This window comes from Zingiber officinale, chromosome 3A (assembly GCF_018446385.1).
Source record: "Zingiber officinale cultivar Zhangliang chromosome 3A, Zo_v1.1, whole genome shotgun sequence".
In the NCBI taxonomy this organism is placed as follows: Eukaryota; Viridiplantae; Streptophyta; class Magnoliopsida; order Zingiberales; family Zingiberaceae; genus Zingiber; species Zingiber officinale.
In genome coordinates, this window is record NC_055990.1 from 141,584,788 (window position 1) to 141,603,177 (window position 18,390).

General features: G+C 38.5%; 1 protein-coding gene across 4 annotated transcripts; it reads left to right on the forward strand.

The window, feature by feature from the left end:
* Positions 1–126: 126 nt before the first annotated feature.
* Positions 127–17,251, forward strand: LOC122052573 (RNA-directed DNA methylation 4-like). 4 transcript variants are annotated; one of them, XM_042614161.1, is made up of 10 exons: positions 127–728; positions 812–895; positions 2,067–2,161; positions 2,285–2,359; positions 2,893–2,934; positions 3,499–3,650; positions 3,730–3,839; positions 4,018–4,093; positions 4,179–4,252; positions 17,194–17,251. In XM_042614161.1, the coding sequence occupies exons 1-10, from the start codon at positions 317–319 to the stop codon at positions 17,217–17,219; spliced, it is 1,146 nt and encodes a 381-aa protein (XP_042470095.1). In that variant the 5' UTR covers positions 127–316; the 3' UTR covers positions 17,220–17,251. The 4 variants fall into 4 exon arrangements, with proteins under 4 accessions (XP_042470095.1, XP_042470096.1, XP_042470093.1 ...); XM_042614162.1 differs by lacking the exon at positions 17,194–17,251 and adding an exon at positions 4,330–5,556; XM_042614159.1 differs by lacking the exon at positions 17,194–17,251 and having other exon boundaries at positions 4,179–5,556.
* Positions 17,252–18,390: the final 1,139 nt, after the last annotated feature.

Consider the following 18,390-nt stretch of genomic DNA (forward strand, 5'->3'; position numbering starts at 1 on the left):
TATCCCCTCGGTGAGTAGGAGAATTCCAGTTGGGGCCCATGTATTCTGATGTATCTCTCCGGGCGCGCTTACACGGATGGGCTAGCCTATAAATAAGTAGACCAGGGAGTCTTTTTTTCTCACAAACCTAATTCACCGAAACCTCGATTCTTTTCTTCCGGCGATTTTTCTTCTCCGGGCGATTCTTGTTATCCGGAGGCGATTTTCTGGGCGATTCTTATTCTCCGGGCGTTAACCTTCGCTGTCTCCTCCGTCGATCAACGGAAAGCCTCCTCCGCTGTGTTCCATCACTGGAAAGTCTCCTCAGCTGAGTTCCATGTCTCCTCCGTCGATCACCGGAAACCCTCCTCCGCTGAGTTTGATCACAGGAAACCCTCCTCCGCTCAGTTTGAACACAGGAAACCCTCCTCCGCTGAGTTTGAACACAGGAAACCCTCCTCCGCTCAGTTTGATCACAGGAAACCCTCCTCCGCTGAGTTTGAACACAGGAAACCCTCCTCCGCTCAGTTTGATCACAGGAAACCCTCCTCCGCTCAGTTTGATCACAGGAAACCCTCCTCCGCTCAGTTTGATCACAGGAAACCCTCCTCCCCAGAGTTTGATCACAGAAAACCCACGTCCGCTGAGTTTGTTCACAGGAAAGCCTCTTCCACTGAGTTCAATCACTGGAAAGCCGGTGATCGTAAGGGTTAAACGGAAGGCCTCCCAATCAAAACTTGACTCCTTCTGTATGTTATTTTTCTTCTTCTTTTTTCCCTCTTTGGATAATATTAGAATGGGAGATAAAGGTGTTTTTTTATTATGCGCTCAGGGTTGGAGATTAATGAAAGGCCACATAAAAAGGCATTCTTAGGTCTTGGAAATCTCTCCATATCTGATTGCGGCACAGGAAAAGGTATAACCTTCACTTTTTCTTTTTACTGTTTTTAATGGGATTATCATAATTTCAATGCATGCATTTATTGAGTTGTTGCTACTTGAAAATGGAGGAACTCGAAAATGGTTTCTAGATATAATCTATGTTCTTTATATGCTAGGGACATGGAAACAATGAGTCAAAATGAAGTGGGGTAGCATACATCAATGGTCTGCTATTAGCTTATATTAATTTATAAATGATATAGTTGTCTGCTTGTAGCTTATATTAATTTATAAATGATATTGAATATAACTATGAATTTTGTAATCATGATGCTGAAATGACTCATTGAGAACTTTGAATCGGGTGCAGTGGTGTTGTGTTCATACACTTAAACATTAGATAAATGACGGAAACTTGATTCTGACAGAACAGTTAGACTGGTGGATTTTTGTGAATGTTTTGTTCATTAGGTTTTAACCACGAAGATATCATGTCATTGTTAAAAGAAAATGATCTTTGTATAGCATTATGAAGTTCCTTTTGTCTTCGTGTTTCAACTTTTCTTCTTGTAAATTGTAATTTCTGAATCACATGGGTTGAGGTTTTCTGTTTTGGTGAAAGGGAATCATGAACTCTTGTATAATGTCCAATGATGTAAATATAAAGCTACTGGAAAGGCCTGAGGAGTTCCTTCTTATAAGTTTGTAATTGACTAAGTTTAAAAAATGATAGCCCCTCATGTTCTGTGTTTTTCTTTGTAATTTCTGATGAGTAGCTTTGATTGGCTGCCTATTCTGTGAACATATATGACTAAAAATTTCTCACCAACGATGCTTCTAAAATGCAGTTCTCAATGATAGCCCCTCATGTTCTGTGTTTTGCTTTGTAATTTTGGATAAGTAGTTTTGATTGGTTGCCTATTCTGTGAACATATATGATTGAAAACTCACATGGGTTGAGTTTTTCTGTTTTGTTGAAAGGGAATCATGAACTCTTGTATAATGTCCAATGATGTAAATATAAAGCTACTGGAAAGGCTTGAGGAGTTCCTTCTTATAAGTTTGTAATTGACTATGTTTAAAAAATGATAGCCCCTCATGTTCTGTGTTTTTCTTTGTAATTTTTGATAAGTAGATTTGATTGGCTGCCTATTCTGTGAACATATGACTGAAAATTTCTCACCAACGATGCTTCTAAAATGCAGTTCTCAATGAGCTTGCAAGTGAGAAGATGTTAGTTCAGCATCTTGAGACAGTTGGGCACTCCCAGTCTGTCAAAGATGTGTTGCATTCTTTTCTGGTTAACACCTAATCTTTGTTACTCTCTGTATACTCCTATGTCATTTGATATGGTCATTGGTTTAGATTTCATCTGTTGAATCTGTTAGTAATCTTCTTTCTCTCTCTCTCTCTCTTCAACCAGCAGCAACTTTCCAGAAATATAAAAGAAGTTAAGGGGAGATCTAAGGAGCGTAGAAGTTTGTATAAACCTGATAAGGTAATGTTATCACTTCAATTTCTTATGTTACATTATCCATGAAAAGATGTTATCTTAACCTAATCTTGCAGAATTATTTACCATTTCACTGCTGCATTTTTCCTTTGATTTATATTCTCTATTATCGACACTGCTAAAATGACACAATTTTATGTAATTTCTGCCATCTATTATATCATGATTCCTAAACCATAAATTGCCGAAAGGATGTTTTTGCCAGCTCATAATTCTCACCGAGAATTGGTTATTAATCTTTTGTAAAATTCACATGACAAAGAGCTGAGTAAATTATTCTATCAAATGATATTGAGCATGTTTTCTAAAATCACTTGCAAAAACAAATTATTGGACTCTTTTTTGTTATCATCCCTGGCCTTTCAAATTTTTTTGGAAAATGCATAGCTCTTGATTTGCCTACTTTGATTCCATTATTATTTTTTCTAGTTTAATAACTTTACTTAATCCTAGAATATTTAGCTTTTTTTTTGCCTCAAATAATATATTCATTCTTGTTGTACTTCCTGTGCCAACAGAAACATAATCAATTGCGGGCCAAGGCTATAAAAGAGCATGAGGTAAATTATTACTCTTTCATGTCATTGAATTGTTATTGCAATTTTTGCGGTGCATGAAACATGCACATCTAAATTTTTGTGTTATATGTCTTCTAATGTAACATTTATTTTACATATCTTGGACTTAGGTTTTATCATTTTACGTATTTAGATTCAATCTGTTGGAAGTATGCAACTTAAATAATTTTTTGTAGATGCACCAGTTATGCACATGACAAGATCAATAATGTGTTTGTGATAAGAAAGAGTTTTTCATTGTTATAGCGAGTAAATGTAAGCACAGTTTTACTCTTATATACTCTTCACATTCTATTATCATATGTCTAATTGTTATTTCTGAAAGTTGATAGATTAATTTCCTCCTAGCCAAGCCAATTGCTCAATTAATAACTTGAACATTACGAGACCATTGGAATGATTTTGATTATTAGTTGTTTGTTTGCGCATTTAATTGGTTTTATCATGAGATGCTTTATTATCAATTCATTGTTAAAATTATGAAACATTGAATCTGGATGTTTTTTTTCCCAAGATAATGTGGCTAAGGCCTATTAAATCTTATAGGATCTTGCTAGAAGTGCTCGATTTGAACAAATATGGAAGAAGAGGGGAAGCATGGATGCAGAAGAATGTTCTTTGCATGAAAAGTGTCATTTGTATGATGTTGTTCAAGTTGATGCCGAAGATGAAACTCACCAAAGGGTGCCAAAGTCCAAGTATGTTTAATATTTAGTGTTTCTATTGCTTCTTTAGTATATTTTTCTGGTTTATATAAAAGATTCTTGAATGCTGCAGAGTTGCTCCTGAGGCTGATGGTGCAATTTTGGATAAGTATTTACCACTTCTATGGGAAATCCTTCCACAAGTAGCTGAACAGATTGAACATGACAGAGCAACTACAGAAGGTTCCATCTTCTCCCCCATCTTTAATCTTCCAATGACAACTTATGTTATATTTTATGCTTGGAAACAAGAAATCCAATTTGCATACTATAATTAACTTTATATGCAGTTTAAGATCTTCTGTGAGATTCTTTATGATCTGCTCACCGCTAAATTGCCCCTTTTATTTCTTTTGAATAGATAACTTTGTTTACGACATATATACCACGGGCGTTGGTGTGGATACAGACACGGATAACATTGATGAATATCCATTGTATGAATTTGGACATTTGATTAATCTGAACTAACAATTGGAATTTAATTTTGATATTCATTATGTTTATGTATGATTGCTACAGGGTGCAAGTTTATATAGAGGATGATTATTATGATGGTCCGTCACAATCTGATTATGAAAGTGATGATTCAAATGGTATGACTATATCTTTTCTTTCCTTTTAATTTGACTCATATTAAAGTTGTTAAATATTAATACTTGTTTATTTGCAGCTGAGAACAATCCATGGAAATAAACAAAGTGAAAATATTAATTTCACAATTTAAAAGTTGATAAGATAATATGCTATGAACGTTAAAATAAAATATTTTCTTGTGATAACATTATTATTTTTGAAGCCAAAATTTACATTATTTGAAGTCAACACTTTCTGTAGATTAAAAATGAATGTATATCAATACGATTTGATCCCCTACTCCCATTAGGGCTCCATTTTAATTTTTAATTTTTTTTTTTTTTGATATTTAAGAATTGAGTCTTAGTTTCTATTAATTAATGGATATATTTTTCTTGATAGAATCATCAAATAAAAAATCATCCTAAAAATGCTGATCTATTTTCTATTAATTAATGGATATATTTTTCAAACTTATTTATTTAATTAATTTTATGCAAATTAAATGAATATAAATAAACATTTGGTTCATTTACGTCTGCACATCTAACTTTATTAAATAGTTTTTTTTAAAATAAAAATTAATCCATTTTGAATTCTTTTTTATAAAATATAATATAACATATTTATCATTTTAAAAATACTCTAATTCCAATAAAATTGAAAAGTTAATAAGATAATATGCCACTATGTATGAACGTTAAAATAAAATATTTTCTTGTGATAACATTATTATTTTTGAAGCCAAAATTTACATTATTTGCATTTCTGAAGTCAAAACTTTCTATGGATTAAAAATGAATGTATATCAATACGATTTGATCCCCTACTCCCATTGGCCAAGAGGAAAGTAGGGCCCATCTCAATTTTTTAATTTTTAGACATTTAAGAGTCTTAGTTTGTATTATTAATTAATGGATAATTTTATATTTTTTTGATAGAATCATCCTAAAAATATTGAGCTAATAGATCATTCGTTGTAAGTACTTTTTATTTATCCTAATTACAAGTGGAAAATTTTTATAAATATTATTTACGAACGTTATTCATGAATATTATTCACAAATATTAACAAGTTGAACATATATGTGTTCAAACTTATTTGTTTAGTTTAACGAAGTTGTTCAAACTTATTTATTTAATTGATTTTATGTGTATTGAACGAACATAAACAAACACTAACGTTCGGTTCATTTACGACCCTAGCACATCTAACTTTATTAAATATTTATTTAAAAATAAAAATTAACCCATTTTAAATTCTTTTTTTTATAAAATATAATACAATATATTTATCATTTTAAAAATACTCTAATTTCAATAAAATTATAATTAATACGATTTCAAAAACTATTATAATATAAAATAAAAAATTTTAATTTAATTAAAATTGTTATTATTAAAATATTTGTATCAATTATTATTAAAAATATTATAATAATTATGATTATAATTATGATAATAATATTAGAGTAAATATATTTTTAAAATAAAAAATATATTAAGGTGTTTTGCATAAAAAAAAATCTTATTTTGTTGTTTTAATTATTATTAAAAAAATAGATTAAGGTGAACGGTCATTTATCAAAGTTAGGTACATATTTTGACTCTTTTAATGTTGAGGGTGTATTTTTAATAAATTACCCTTAAGATTAAATATGAGTGCTTTAAAATATATTTTAATAAATTTAAAAATAATCCTATGTGATTTAATTAATATCAAAGTAAATTAATTTTATTATAATTTAATAGTAGAAGAAGAGAATTATTTTATTCAATAGTTCTACTAAATACCCATATTTATAAGATAGGTGGAGTAACACATAAATGAAAGAATACAATGATATTTTAATCAACAATCAAATCAAATTAATCATCTATTATAACACTCCTCGTTAGATGATTGATAGAGAATTCGACGCTGCCTTGTTAAAATCTTGTCAGTAAAATCAAGTGGAAAAAACCTGAACGAACGAAAAAGAATACAACAGTTAATACTCCTAATTTTAATCACTAAAAATCTTTTATTTGATGCATCCCTATCTTATGCACAAATTACTTGAGTATCGACGTCAACAATGCTTTTATGAATAAATCAACTACATTGTAACTAGAATGAATTTACTGGACATCAATATCACCTTACTATTGGAGTTGATGTGTGGAGAAGAACTTTGATAAAATATGTTTTATTCTATCCATTTTAATATAGTCTCCCTTTAGTTGTTGTTAGTTTGCATGATTCTTGAATATGTAGAGTCATAGATCTCAACCATATATATTCTCGACTTACTTTATGCATTGTAATAATTTCAAAGTGATTTGACGATGTCCCTGTTAAAGCTTGTTTGTTGACTTCCATGATATAGAAATGTCTCCTTGTGTAAACACATAACTTATTTGGGATCTAGCTTTGTGTGGATTTGAAAGATAACCTACATCTACATATACTATTAAAGATAAATATGATCTTATTGAATAAAATAATCCCATGTATGTTGTACCATGAAGGTAACGAAATATATGTTTTACACCATTCCAATGTCTTCCAATTAGAGAAGAGCTACATCTTGCTAGAAGGGTAATTGAAAATGCAATATCTAGGCAAGTGTAATTGGTAGATATGATAATGCACCAATTGTATTAAGATATGGTACTTTTGGACCAATAACATTTTCTCCATCTTTGAGTGGACAAAAAAATTATTATTTTTTAATTTAAAGTGATCGAATAACTATTGGTGAAAACAACGCATGTTCATTATCTTTATAAAAGTACTTTAGTTTTCTTTGTGTGTATGAGGATTGATGAACAAATATTACTTATAGTAAATGCTCAATTTGCAATCTAAGGTAAATTTAGATCATCTATATATACTGTTACAATTGAAAAACCTTCTTCCATCTTTTTTGTAAAATGCATGGACAAATAATATTATTTGTATAACTTTCTTATAATAATTATTCACTTAGACGATTGTACCACATGTGCCCTGATTACTTTAATCCATCTAATGATTTTTTGCAACTTTATTGAGAACATGATCTTAGGGGGTTACATCATTTGTTTCTAGTAATTTGTGTTGGTGCAAGTTGCACTAATCATTTAATTTTGATGTATGACAAATAGATTAAAGTTAGATGTGATGCTTATCTAACCTTTATACCAAGTGTACATGAGTTGACTGGTCTGAAGGACCTGATACCAGGCTGAAATTCAGTTAAGTCTGTGGGACCCGATAGCTAGTGCGAAGTTTAGATAGGTCTGTTGGGCTTGATATCTAGCGGGAAGTCCGGTTGGGTCCACGGGACCTAACAACCGGTCGAAGTCTAGTTGGGTCTACGGACCTGACAACTGGCGGGAAGACCTAGTGAGTCAAAGGCAAGTCAAGTGATTGCAGTTTGTAACTGAGGAGGTAAGCAGCTGGAGGAGAAATCCAGTGAGGACGCGTTCTCCGTTGAGGGAACTGTAGGCGTCTATCCAACTTAGGTCCATTTGGAAAATCTAAGTTGAGACCTTGACTAGATCTTGGTCTCGAGGAGACAGAATAATTACTACTACTGTTTTATTATGTTGTGTTAACTTTGTTTTGCAGAATAAATATATTTTCTATTGTCCGGACTAACCTTTTTGCAGGGAAGAATTTGATGAAGAAAAGGAGAGTCCGGGCGCTTAGACCAAGCTCGCTCGGGCGGTCTAGGTGCTCAGAGTCGATCCAGGCACCCAGACCTAAAAATTCATCCAAAAGCTTATGTGGAGCACGTCGATTGACTGAGCCACATGGTCCAGGTGCCCGGAGGGGTTCCAAGCGTCCGGAATTAGCCTATATAAAGGTCTTTGACTAGGGGCTTCAGGACAACAACTGGTATGACTTTCACTCTTGCTCGGTGCTCCGAAAAAGCTCCTACGACTCTATGAAGCTCCTTCAACAACTGACGATCAAGACTTTCTTATTTTCTTTGTTGACGGTAACATTGCTTTTAGTTCTTGTACTTAACCTATGTAATCATTCGAACTATTAGTATATTGCCTAACGAAAGCACTTGACGAGTGTGGGCCTTGGAGTAGGAGTCGTTGAAGGCTCCGAACCAAGTAAAACTACTTATGTTAGTATTGTCTTTTATTCTTCCGTTGTGTACTTGTTTTTAACTCTCTTTTGATTTTTGACAATCGCTAATCACCCCCCTTCCAGCGTCTTTCCTATCCTATAATTTGAATCCTTCAGGGATTTTCATATATATATATATATATATATATATATATATATATATATATATATATATATATATTGCATGTATAGTTTTTCTGATACAACCAAACTAATAAAAAAAATCAGAAGTAGTAACATCTATTCAGGTGAATATGTTTCCTTATAATGGATTCTAGGTCTTCATGAGAAACCTTAAGCTACAAGTCTGTCTTTACATCTCATAATTTCACTTTTTTTTTTCATACGAACACTCATTGTAATGCCCGAAAATTCTCAAATTATTTTTAGAAATATTCTATGATTTTTCTGGAATTTTTAGATATTTTTCCGGAATTTTCCGAGTAGCGGAAGTAGCAAAAATAATTAGAACCGCAAAATAGCTTAGGCGGGAGTCGAACCCGAGACCCATAGTTTAGGGATAATGTTAGTAACCGGTTGAACCCAGCAGGGCCGTGCTGAAAGGAAAGGGAATCAATTATATTTATAATTGGTTTGGCCGAATTAATTATTTAGTATAAATAGGAAAACATAAGTTGGTTTGGTTTATTTTGTGTTGGTTCGGTAACTTTCTTCTCCTCACCCTAACTCACGCCGATCCCCTCTTCTCCTTCCTCTCTCGGCGCCAACCACCAAGGAGCCTAAGGTTCCACCCTTAGGGCCCTAGGAGCACCTTCCGGCGATAACTCCGACACGAGGACGCTCTCCTTCGCGAAGGGTACGCTTAGACGCGAGAAGATTGTCGAGGAGTCGTCTCCACCGGAATTTCTAGCGAAAGGAACCGTAAGAAAATTAGCAAAAGAAGTAAGAAACCCCTCACCTGCAGCATAATAGCTCCGTTGGTTTTCTACGCATTAGTTTTAGCTATATGTAGGTTTTTCGGCACATAGGGTGTGTTTAAACCCTCCTCGAGGATTAGGGATCTAGTTGAGCACCTCTAGACGGGCCGGACACGTTGGTCTCCTTTAGTTGGAGATTCTAGACGTTGTCGGGTGCCTAGAGGTGATCTCCCTATTAGAGGAGAGAGTTGGAGCACACCAAGTGTTCGGTAAAATGTTAGTATAGCTAAATACCACCCGCTTATGTTTAATAGCTCGATTAAATGCATTAGAGCATTTAAAAAAGACATTAGTTTAGTTCAGGTTTATGGGACTACGGTCCAATGGATGGGCTCCCACAACGCCTCTAGGTTCAGATAACCTAGCTCTAGGTTCGATAACCTAGAAATAGCAAGTTAAAATAGCTAGCTATTTCTAAGATTTTATTTTCTTGGAATTATCGATATCCATTGGGTTGGACTCCACAGTCGTCCCTAGGTTTAGATAACCTAGTTAACCCTACTAAATTCGGACTTGCAAACCCGGGTCTAGTTAGGGATGCGCTACAACAAAAACCCTCAAACAGCATGATTACTATTTTCACTTATTATGATATTAGCTTTCAAACTCTTAATCTGATCCAGTGATTATAGTTGAAGATCAGTTTTAGCGCAGTTCAGTTTCAGTTCAGTATCATGCTCCAGTTTAGTTTTTCCCTGTGAATATGCATGATAACTTTATGTGCAGTTGTTATACATGTTTTTATGTTCAGGTTTAGATATGCCATGATTGTATGCTTATATGCCATGCCCTGCTAGTTTATTCAGTATATCTAGCATATGTTTTAAACAGCATGATTTAAAATCATATTTGCATCGTTGCATGTTTTTGTGAGGTAGATGGTTTCTTACTAAGCTTTAAGCTTACAGATACTATTTTTCCTTATACTGCAAATAAAGGTAAAGGAAAGATGGACTAGCAGAGGGAGCTGGAGGACAATGCAAAGGATGGTGTGTGTGGCAGGAACTGGAATAAAAGACCTTGGAGAGTTTAGCAAATTAGAAACTAGTTCTTCCTTAAGACATTTTCTTATACTTTGCTTTTTATGCATTTCTAGTAGTTAAAGGTTATGAGTTAATGAACCTTGCTTTAACTTAAGTTTAGAATTGTTACTACATGTTGTTAGAATAGTTATTATGCATTAGGTAGTTATTGTATGAGGTTTTGGCACGAAGCCGTGCTGAAATCAGAGTTTCTGATTCGAAATCAGAAACCCCTGATCGGTCAGCAGACCGATCAGGTCTGGTGGTACGAAATCAGAAACCCCGATCGATCGGCCGATCGATTGGAGGCTTCTCAATCGATCAGCCGATCGATCGAGAGGATCGTACGCGAACAGTAAGCTTCTGGATCGATCAGCCGATCGATCCAGACGGATTCTGTCGCGAACAGAGAAGTCTGGAATCGATCACTAGATCGATCCGGGTGTCATCGGTCGCGACAGATGGGTTAGGGATCGATCCGTGGATCGATCCAACAGCCTGGATCGATCAGCCGATCGATCCAGAAATTGCCCGAGCACAGAAACTGCTGGATCGATCACTGGATCGATCCAACTCAAGCTCACCATACAGTAGCAGGCTGGATCGATCACTAGATAGATCCAACCATTCCAATCGATTTGTAGATCGATTGGGAGGCCTGATATCAGCCAGAAACCTTCGGTTAGGTTCCTTGACCATAGGGGGAGGTAATAACGACATGAATACCTCAGATTACACCCCTTAGCAAGTAAGAATACCTCTACTTTATTTATGCTCCTTGTCTTGTTATTACAGTTCATGTTTATATGCCTACTGCTTGTTAGTATGTGATAGTTTTAAACATGATATCGTAGTTATATAACTGTGATTACAATAGTTATGTTATGTTCTCTATGTCTTTAGAAATGGCACGAGGACGCCCAGCTAGAAGGGCATTAGCTACTGAGCCCCAGCAAGAGGCAGGCAGTTCAGTGCCTCCTCCGGACCTTACAGCATTAGCAGCTAGCTGAACAGCAACAGAAATAGCCACCTTAAAGGCTAATCACAGAGTACACAGTCACCCCGGAACCGAATTTGACTACTCCGGTAGTCTTGGAGGTTCCACCACTCAACCTACAGCACCAGCACCAGCACCAAGAGCCAAGAAGCGAAGCCTATCCGATCCAGTGGCAGCGGGTCAAGCCGAGAACTTCTCGCACTAGTGAACCATGGGATGCACAAGCCCGGTTCAAAACACTAGAGAGCACGATGGAGCTTCGGACCGGAACACGAGAAAGTGAAGTGTGCCTCCTTCTGCCTGACAGGAGACGCGTATGTGGTGGGAAAGAATCAGAGCGAAACGGATGTCATGGGGTGACTTCGAGAAAGAATTCTTCGAGGAGTTCTTCCACATACGGGTTCGAACCGCCACTACGACGAGTTCACCGAGTTTCGTCGGGCAACCTTTCAGTTGAGGAAGCCGTGAAGAAATTCAACAGTTTGGCTCGTCTATGCTAGTAAGCACGGAGAAGGAACGAATCCGGTTGATGCTCAAGATGCCGAGGCCGGAGATAGTGAACGTGGCCGGTGGCATACATAGGCCACAAACCACGGAGGAGCTAGTGAGCAGTGCCTTGACCACGGAGCATTACCAGAACAGCATAAAGCAGCAAAGCAAGTCTCCTCGAGTCCAAAGGCCAAGGAAACTCTCACGCTCAAAAACAGCAAGGCCACAGCTCGAAAGGAACTCCAACAGCAAGCGCAGATCGAAGTGACCCAAAAGGAGGACCATCTAGCAAGCGACCCGGTTATCCAAAGTGTGCTACTTGTGGGAAATTCCACCCGTGGGTTTGTCGCAAGGGCACACGAGGATGCTTTGAATGTGGACAAGAAGGGCACATGGCCAAGCAAAGTGCCCGAACAAGACCGGTCTTCCTCAGCCATAGCAGATTCAGTATGCAGCCAGCCAGCTCAGTTATGCAGGCCGCTCTAGAAGGTCCACTCATCAGCCAGGGCAGTAGAAGCCCCTCCAGCTATGGCGAACGCGAGGATCTACTCACTCACCGGAGAGGACGTAGCCAATGCCTCGACAGTTGTCACAGGTCAGTTAGCATTTTGCAACTGTTCTATTTGATACCGGGGCAACCCATTCATATATAGCCGGTGTTCTCCAAAAATTAGAAATACCCTCGTGAGGTACTCGGTGGTCGGTTTTGGCACTACCTTGGAGAGATCATAGCATCCACGCACTGGCTCATTATAGCGACAGAGAGCTCTTTGTGATCTGATAGTGCTAGAAATGACCGACTATGACGTTATCTTTGGAATGGACTTTCTGATCAAATACAGTGCTACCATAGAGTGCCGTAAGCAGAAAGTCATCTTCCAACCTGAGGCGGCAGTGCAATTTGAATACAGCGAAGAACCAAAGAGAAAGGCCAAGAAGTTCCTCTCAGCTATGAAAGCACAGAAGCTACTGGATTCAGGGTGTACAGGATTTCTAGAACACGTGGTCAACGCCAGCCAGGACAAGAACCAACAGCTAGCAGAGGTTCGAGTCGTATGTGACTACCCAGCAGTCTTCCCTGAAGAGTACCAGGCTTAGATCGACTTTGAGATAGAGCTCATTCCCGGTACAAATCCTATCTCCAAAGCGCCTTATCGCATGGCTCCAGCAGAACTGAAGGAGCTTCAGGAGCAACTACAGGAGCTGCTTGACAAGGGTTTCATACGCCCGAGTCACTCACCATGGGGAGCGCCTGTATTGTTCGTGAAGAAGAAGGATGGAAGCATGCGACTGTGCATAGACTACAGATCACTGAACCAAGTCACAATCAAGAACAGGTATCCCTTCCCGGAATAGATGACCTGCTCGACCAACTCAAGGGAGCAGAAGTGTTCTCTAAGATAGATCTCGATCAGGTTATCATCGGTGAAGGTTAAAGAAGGGGATATACCCAAGACAGATTCGGAACGATACGGACACTACGAGTTCGTAGTCATGCCCTTTGGCGTGACCAATGCTCCAGCTACATTCATGGACCTCATGAACAGAGTATTCAGAGAGTACTTAGATAAGTTTGTTATCGTGTTCATCGATGACATCCTTATCTACTCAGGAACTCAGGAAGAACATTCAGAACACCTGAAACTAGTATTGCAGACCCTTCAGCAGAACCAGCTATACGCCAAGTTCACGAAATGTGAATTTTGGTTAGATCAGGTGTCCTTCCTGGGTCACGTCATCTCAAAGGATGGTGTTATGGTAGATCCCAGCAAGATAGAAGCAGTAAGCAACTGGAAGAGACCCAGGAATGCCAGTGAAATCAGGAGCTTTCTGGGATTAGCAGGTTATTACAGAAAGTTTGTAGAGGACTTCTCCAGGATAGCCTCCCCACTGACAGCTCTCACCAGAAAGAACAGAAAATTTCAGTGGACAGAGGACTGAGCTAAAAAGGAGATTGACCAGTGCTCCCATTTTGGCTCTACCAGACAACATCAGCAACTTTGACATCTATAGTGATGCCTCTAAGTTGGGACTAGGAACAGTACTGATGCAAAATGGCAAGGTGATCGCCTATGCCTCCAGACAACTCAAGGATTATGAGAATAATTACCCTACTCATGACCTTGAGCTTGCAGCAGTAGTGTTCGCTCTCAAAATTTGGAGACATTACTTATATGGAGCTCAGTGCAGAGTATATACAGACCATCAGAGTCTGAAGTACTTCTTCACTCAGAAGGATCTGAATATGCAACAGCGCAGATGGCTAGAGCTGGTCAAAGACTATGATATAGATATCCTCTACCATCCCGGAAAAGCCAATAAGGTAGCAGATGCACTCAGCAGAAAGTCCAGTGCTACCTTATTATCTCTTACAGCCATGTCACCGCCCCTACAGAAGGAGATAATAGATTTCGGTCTCGAGCTTATAGCGGGACAGCTCTCTACTATGACCTTAGAGTCTACCTTGCTTGGTGATATTCAGTCAGCTCAGGAGCAAGACCCTGAAATACAGAAAATCAAGCAAGGGCTAACTGAATCAGAAAGTAGAGAATTCAGAGTGTCCGATAGCGGGGTGTTGTATTTTGGTGACAGACTCTGTGTTCCAGATCAGGAGGAGCTACGGAGACAGATTTTAGATGAGGCTCACAGGACTCCCTACGCAATGCATCCAGGTTCCACCAAAATGTATCAAGACCTGAAGAAACGCTTTTGGTGGCCCGGGATGAAGCGAGACATCGCCAAATATGTTAGCATCTGCCTCACCTGTCAGAGGGTCAAGGCAGAACATCACAGGAGTTCTGCACCTATCTGATTCCAGAATGGAAGTGGGAGGATATCTCTATGGACTTCATAGTGGGACTACCCGAACCACGAATGGTTTTGATGCCATCTGGGTAATAGTCGACAGTTGACTAAATCAGCCCACTTTTAGCTATCAAGATATCCTACTCCATGGAGAAGCTAGCTCAGTTGTATCTCCGGGAGATCGTCGACTTCATGGAGTCTCACGTACCATTATTTGAGCAAGAGATTTACATCACACTCCGGGAGTGTGTACAACATTGCACGAGTTAAAGTTCAAGACAACATTCCATCCTGATGGTCGATCTGAGCGAGTAAACCGGTACTCAAGATATGCTCGGCGTGTGCCCTAGACTTGAGGAAGTTGGTGCAAATATCCGAGCTTAGCAGAATTTGCATACAATAATAACTATCGTGCCACTATCGGCATGGCACCTCATGAGGCTCTCTATGGGCGGAGTGTAGATCTCCAATCTGCTGTGAGAATGGTGAACAGAAGAACTAGAGCTTCAGACTGATCTAGTAGCAGATACCACAGCTGCTATACGGCAGATCCGCCAGAGGATAGAGACTGCTCAGAGCCGCATACACGGCGCAGACCCTTAGAGTTTTCAGTTGGGGATTCAGTGTTCCTCAGAGTAGCTCCCATGAAGGGAGTAATGCGTTTTGGGAAGAAGGGCAAGCTAAGTCCCAGATATGTGGGACCATACCTTATCAGCAGAAGAGTGGGCAAGGTAGCATATGAGCTAGAGCTACCCCAGGAAATGTCAGCTGTCCACAACGTATTTCATGTCTCTATGCTGAAGAAGCATACCCCTGATGTCACCCAGGTGATTGAGCCCCAGTCGGTACAGATCCGCGAAGACCTCAGCTATGATAGTCGGCCTATTCAGATAATAGACCGAGCAGTTAAGAAATTGCAGAACAAAGAAGTACCCTTAGTCAAAGTCATTTGGCACAGTCACACAGCAGAAGAGGCAACTTGGGAGACAGAAGCCAACATGAGACAGAAGTACCCAGAATTATTCTAAGTTCGAGGATGAACTTTTTTATAAAGTATGGGGAGTTGTAATGCCCGAAAATTCTCAAATTATTTTTAGAAATATTCTATGATTTTTCTGGAATTTTTAGATATTTTTCCGGAATTTTCCGAGTAGCGGAAGTAGCAAAAATAATTAGAACCGCAAAATAGCTTAGGCGGGAATCGAACCCGAGACCCATGGTTTAGGGATAATGTTAGTAACCGATTGAACCCAGCAGGGCCGTGCTGAAAGGAAAGGGAATCAATTATATTTATAATTGGTTTGGCCGAATTAATTATTTAGTATAAATAGGAAAACATAAGTTGGTTTGGTTTATTTTGTGTTGGTTCGGCAACTTTCTTCTCCTCGCCCTAACTCACGCCGATCCCCTCTTCTCCTTCCTCTCTCGGCGCCAACCACCAAGGAGCCTAAGGTTCCACCCTTAGGGCCCTAGGAGCACCTTCCGGCGATAACTCCGACACGAGGACGCTCTCCTTCGCGAAGGGTACGCTTAGACGCGAGAAGATCGTCGAGGAGTCGTCTCCACCGGAATTTCTAGCGAAAGGAACCGTAAGAAAATTAGCAAAAGAAGTAAGAAACCCCTCACCTGCAGTATAATAGCTCCGTTGGTTTTCTACGCATTAGTTTTAGCTATATGCAGGTTTTTCAGCACATAGGGTGTGTTTAAACCCTCCTCGAGGATTAGGGATCTAGTTGAGCACCTCTAGACGGGTCGGACACGTTGGTCTCCTTTAGTTGGAGATTCTAGACGTTGTCGGGTGCCTAGAGGTGATCTCCCTATTAGAGGAGAGAGTTGGAGCACACCAAGTGTTTGGTAAAATGTTAGTATAGCTAAATACCACCTCAGTTATGTTTAATAGTTCAGTTAAATGCATTAGGAGCATTTAAAACAGCACATTAGTTTAGTTCAGTTTATGGGACTACGGTCCAATGGGTGGGCTCCCACAGTCGCCTCTAGGTTCAGATAACCTAGCTCTAGGTTCAGATAACCTAGAAACAGCAAGTTAAAACAGTTAGCTATATTCAGTATTTTATTTTCAGTGGCACTGTACTGGATCAGATATCCATTGGGTTGGACTCCCACAGTCGTCCCTAGGTTTAGATAACCTAGTTAACCCTACTAAATTCGGGACTTGCAAACCCGGGTCTAGTTAGGGATGCACGCACAGCAAGTACAGTTGCCGGGCCCAAACAGCATGATTACTATTTTCACTTATTATGATATTAGCTTTCAAACTCTTAATCTAATCCAGTGATTATAGTTTAAGATCAGTTTTAGCGCAGTTCAGTTTCAGTTCAGTATCATGCTCCAGTTTAGTTTTTCCCTGTGAATATGCATGATAACTTTATGTGCAGTTGTTATACATGTTTTTATGTTCAGGTTTAGATATGCCATGATTGTATGCTTATATGCCATGCCCTGCTAGTTTATTCAGTATATCCAGCATATGTTTTAAACAGCATGATTTAAAATCATATTTGCATCGTTGCATGTTTTTGTGAGGTAGATGGTTTCTTACTAAGCTTTAAGCTTACAGATACTATTTTTCCTTATACTGCAGATAAAGGTAAAGGAAAGATGGACTAGCAAAGGGAGCTGGAGGACAATGCAAAGGATGGTGTGTGTGGCAGGAACTGGAATAAAAGACCTTGGAGAGTTTAGCAAATTAGAAACTAGTTCTTCCTTAAGACATTTTCTTATACTTTGCTTTTTATGCATTTCTAGTAGTTAAAGGTTATGAGTTAATGAACCTTGCTTTAACTTAAGTTTAGAATTGTTACTACATGTTGTTAGAATAGTTATTATGCATTAGGTAGTTGTTGTATGAGGTTTTGGCACGAAGCCGTGCTGAAATCAGAGTTTCTGATTCGAAATCAGAAACCCCTGATCGGTCAGCAGACCGATCAGGGAGTCTCTGATCGGTCGGTAGACCGATCAGGGATCTGGTTTCTGCAACAGAACTTTCTGTTCGCTCCCTGATCGATCCGTGGATCGGTCAGCAGACCGATCAGTAAGCCACTGATCGGTCTCACTGACCGATCAGGGACCAGCTGGATCGGTCGGCAGACCGATCCAGCAGCATACAGAAGCGATGCAGCTTCTGGATCGGTCAGCTGACCGATCCAGGGTGTTCATCCATGCCAGTAGCTGCCGGGATCGATCCGTGGATCGATCCAACGGGATGCAATCGATCCAATTCAGTTTGGATCAATTGGGAAGCTCAGTTTCGACCAAGAAACTCAGTAGATCAACTTCTAGTCCATGGGGGATGTAGGATACGCTTTGTGTTCCTCAGATTACATCCTTTAGCACATGTAGAACCAAGAACAGTCATCAATTAGTAGAAAAATTTTAATTAGCCCAGCTTTCTGCACAGTATAGTTTAGCATAACTATAGCGACCGGCCTTACAGCCTAGTACCCAGAAGGCGGGTCGTTACACTCATTTATATTCTACTAGGATTACATCTTTAGGTATTCGAACTATAGACCTAAATACTTTACATTTTTGTAGAGATTCTAGTTTAGTCTATATAGCAGCCTTCCATTTTGGCCAGTCATTTCTTTCTTAAAAATCTTTGATAGATTGTGGTTCAGAATCTTTATTACCTTGCACGATGTCAAAGGCCACATTAAGAGTGAAAATATCATCAATGGTTGTATTGTTTCAGTCCCATATTTTACAAGACATCAAATAATTTATTGAAATCTCATTATTTTCATATAAATATGATTTTTCAGAAACAATATTATCTACA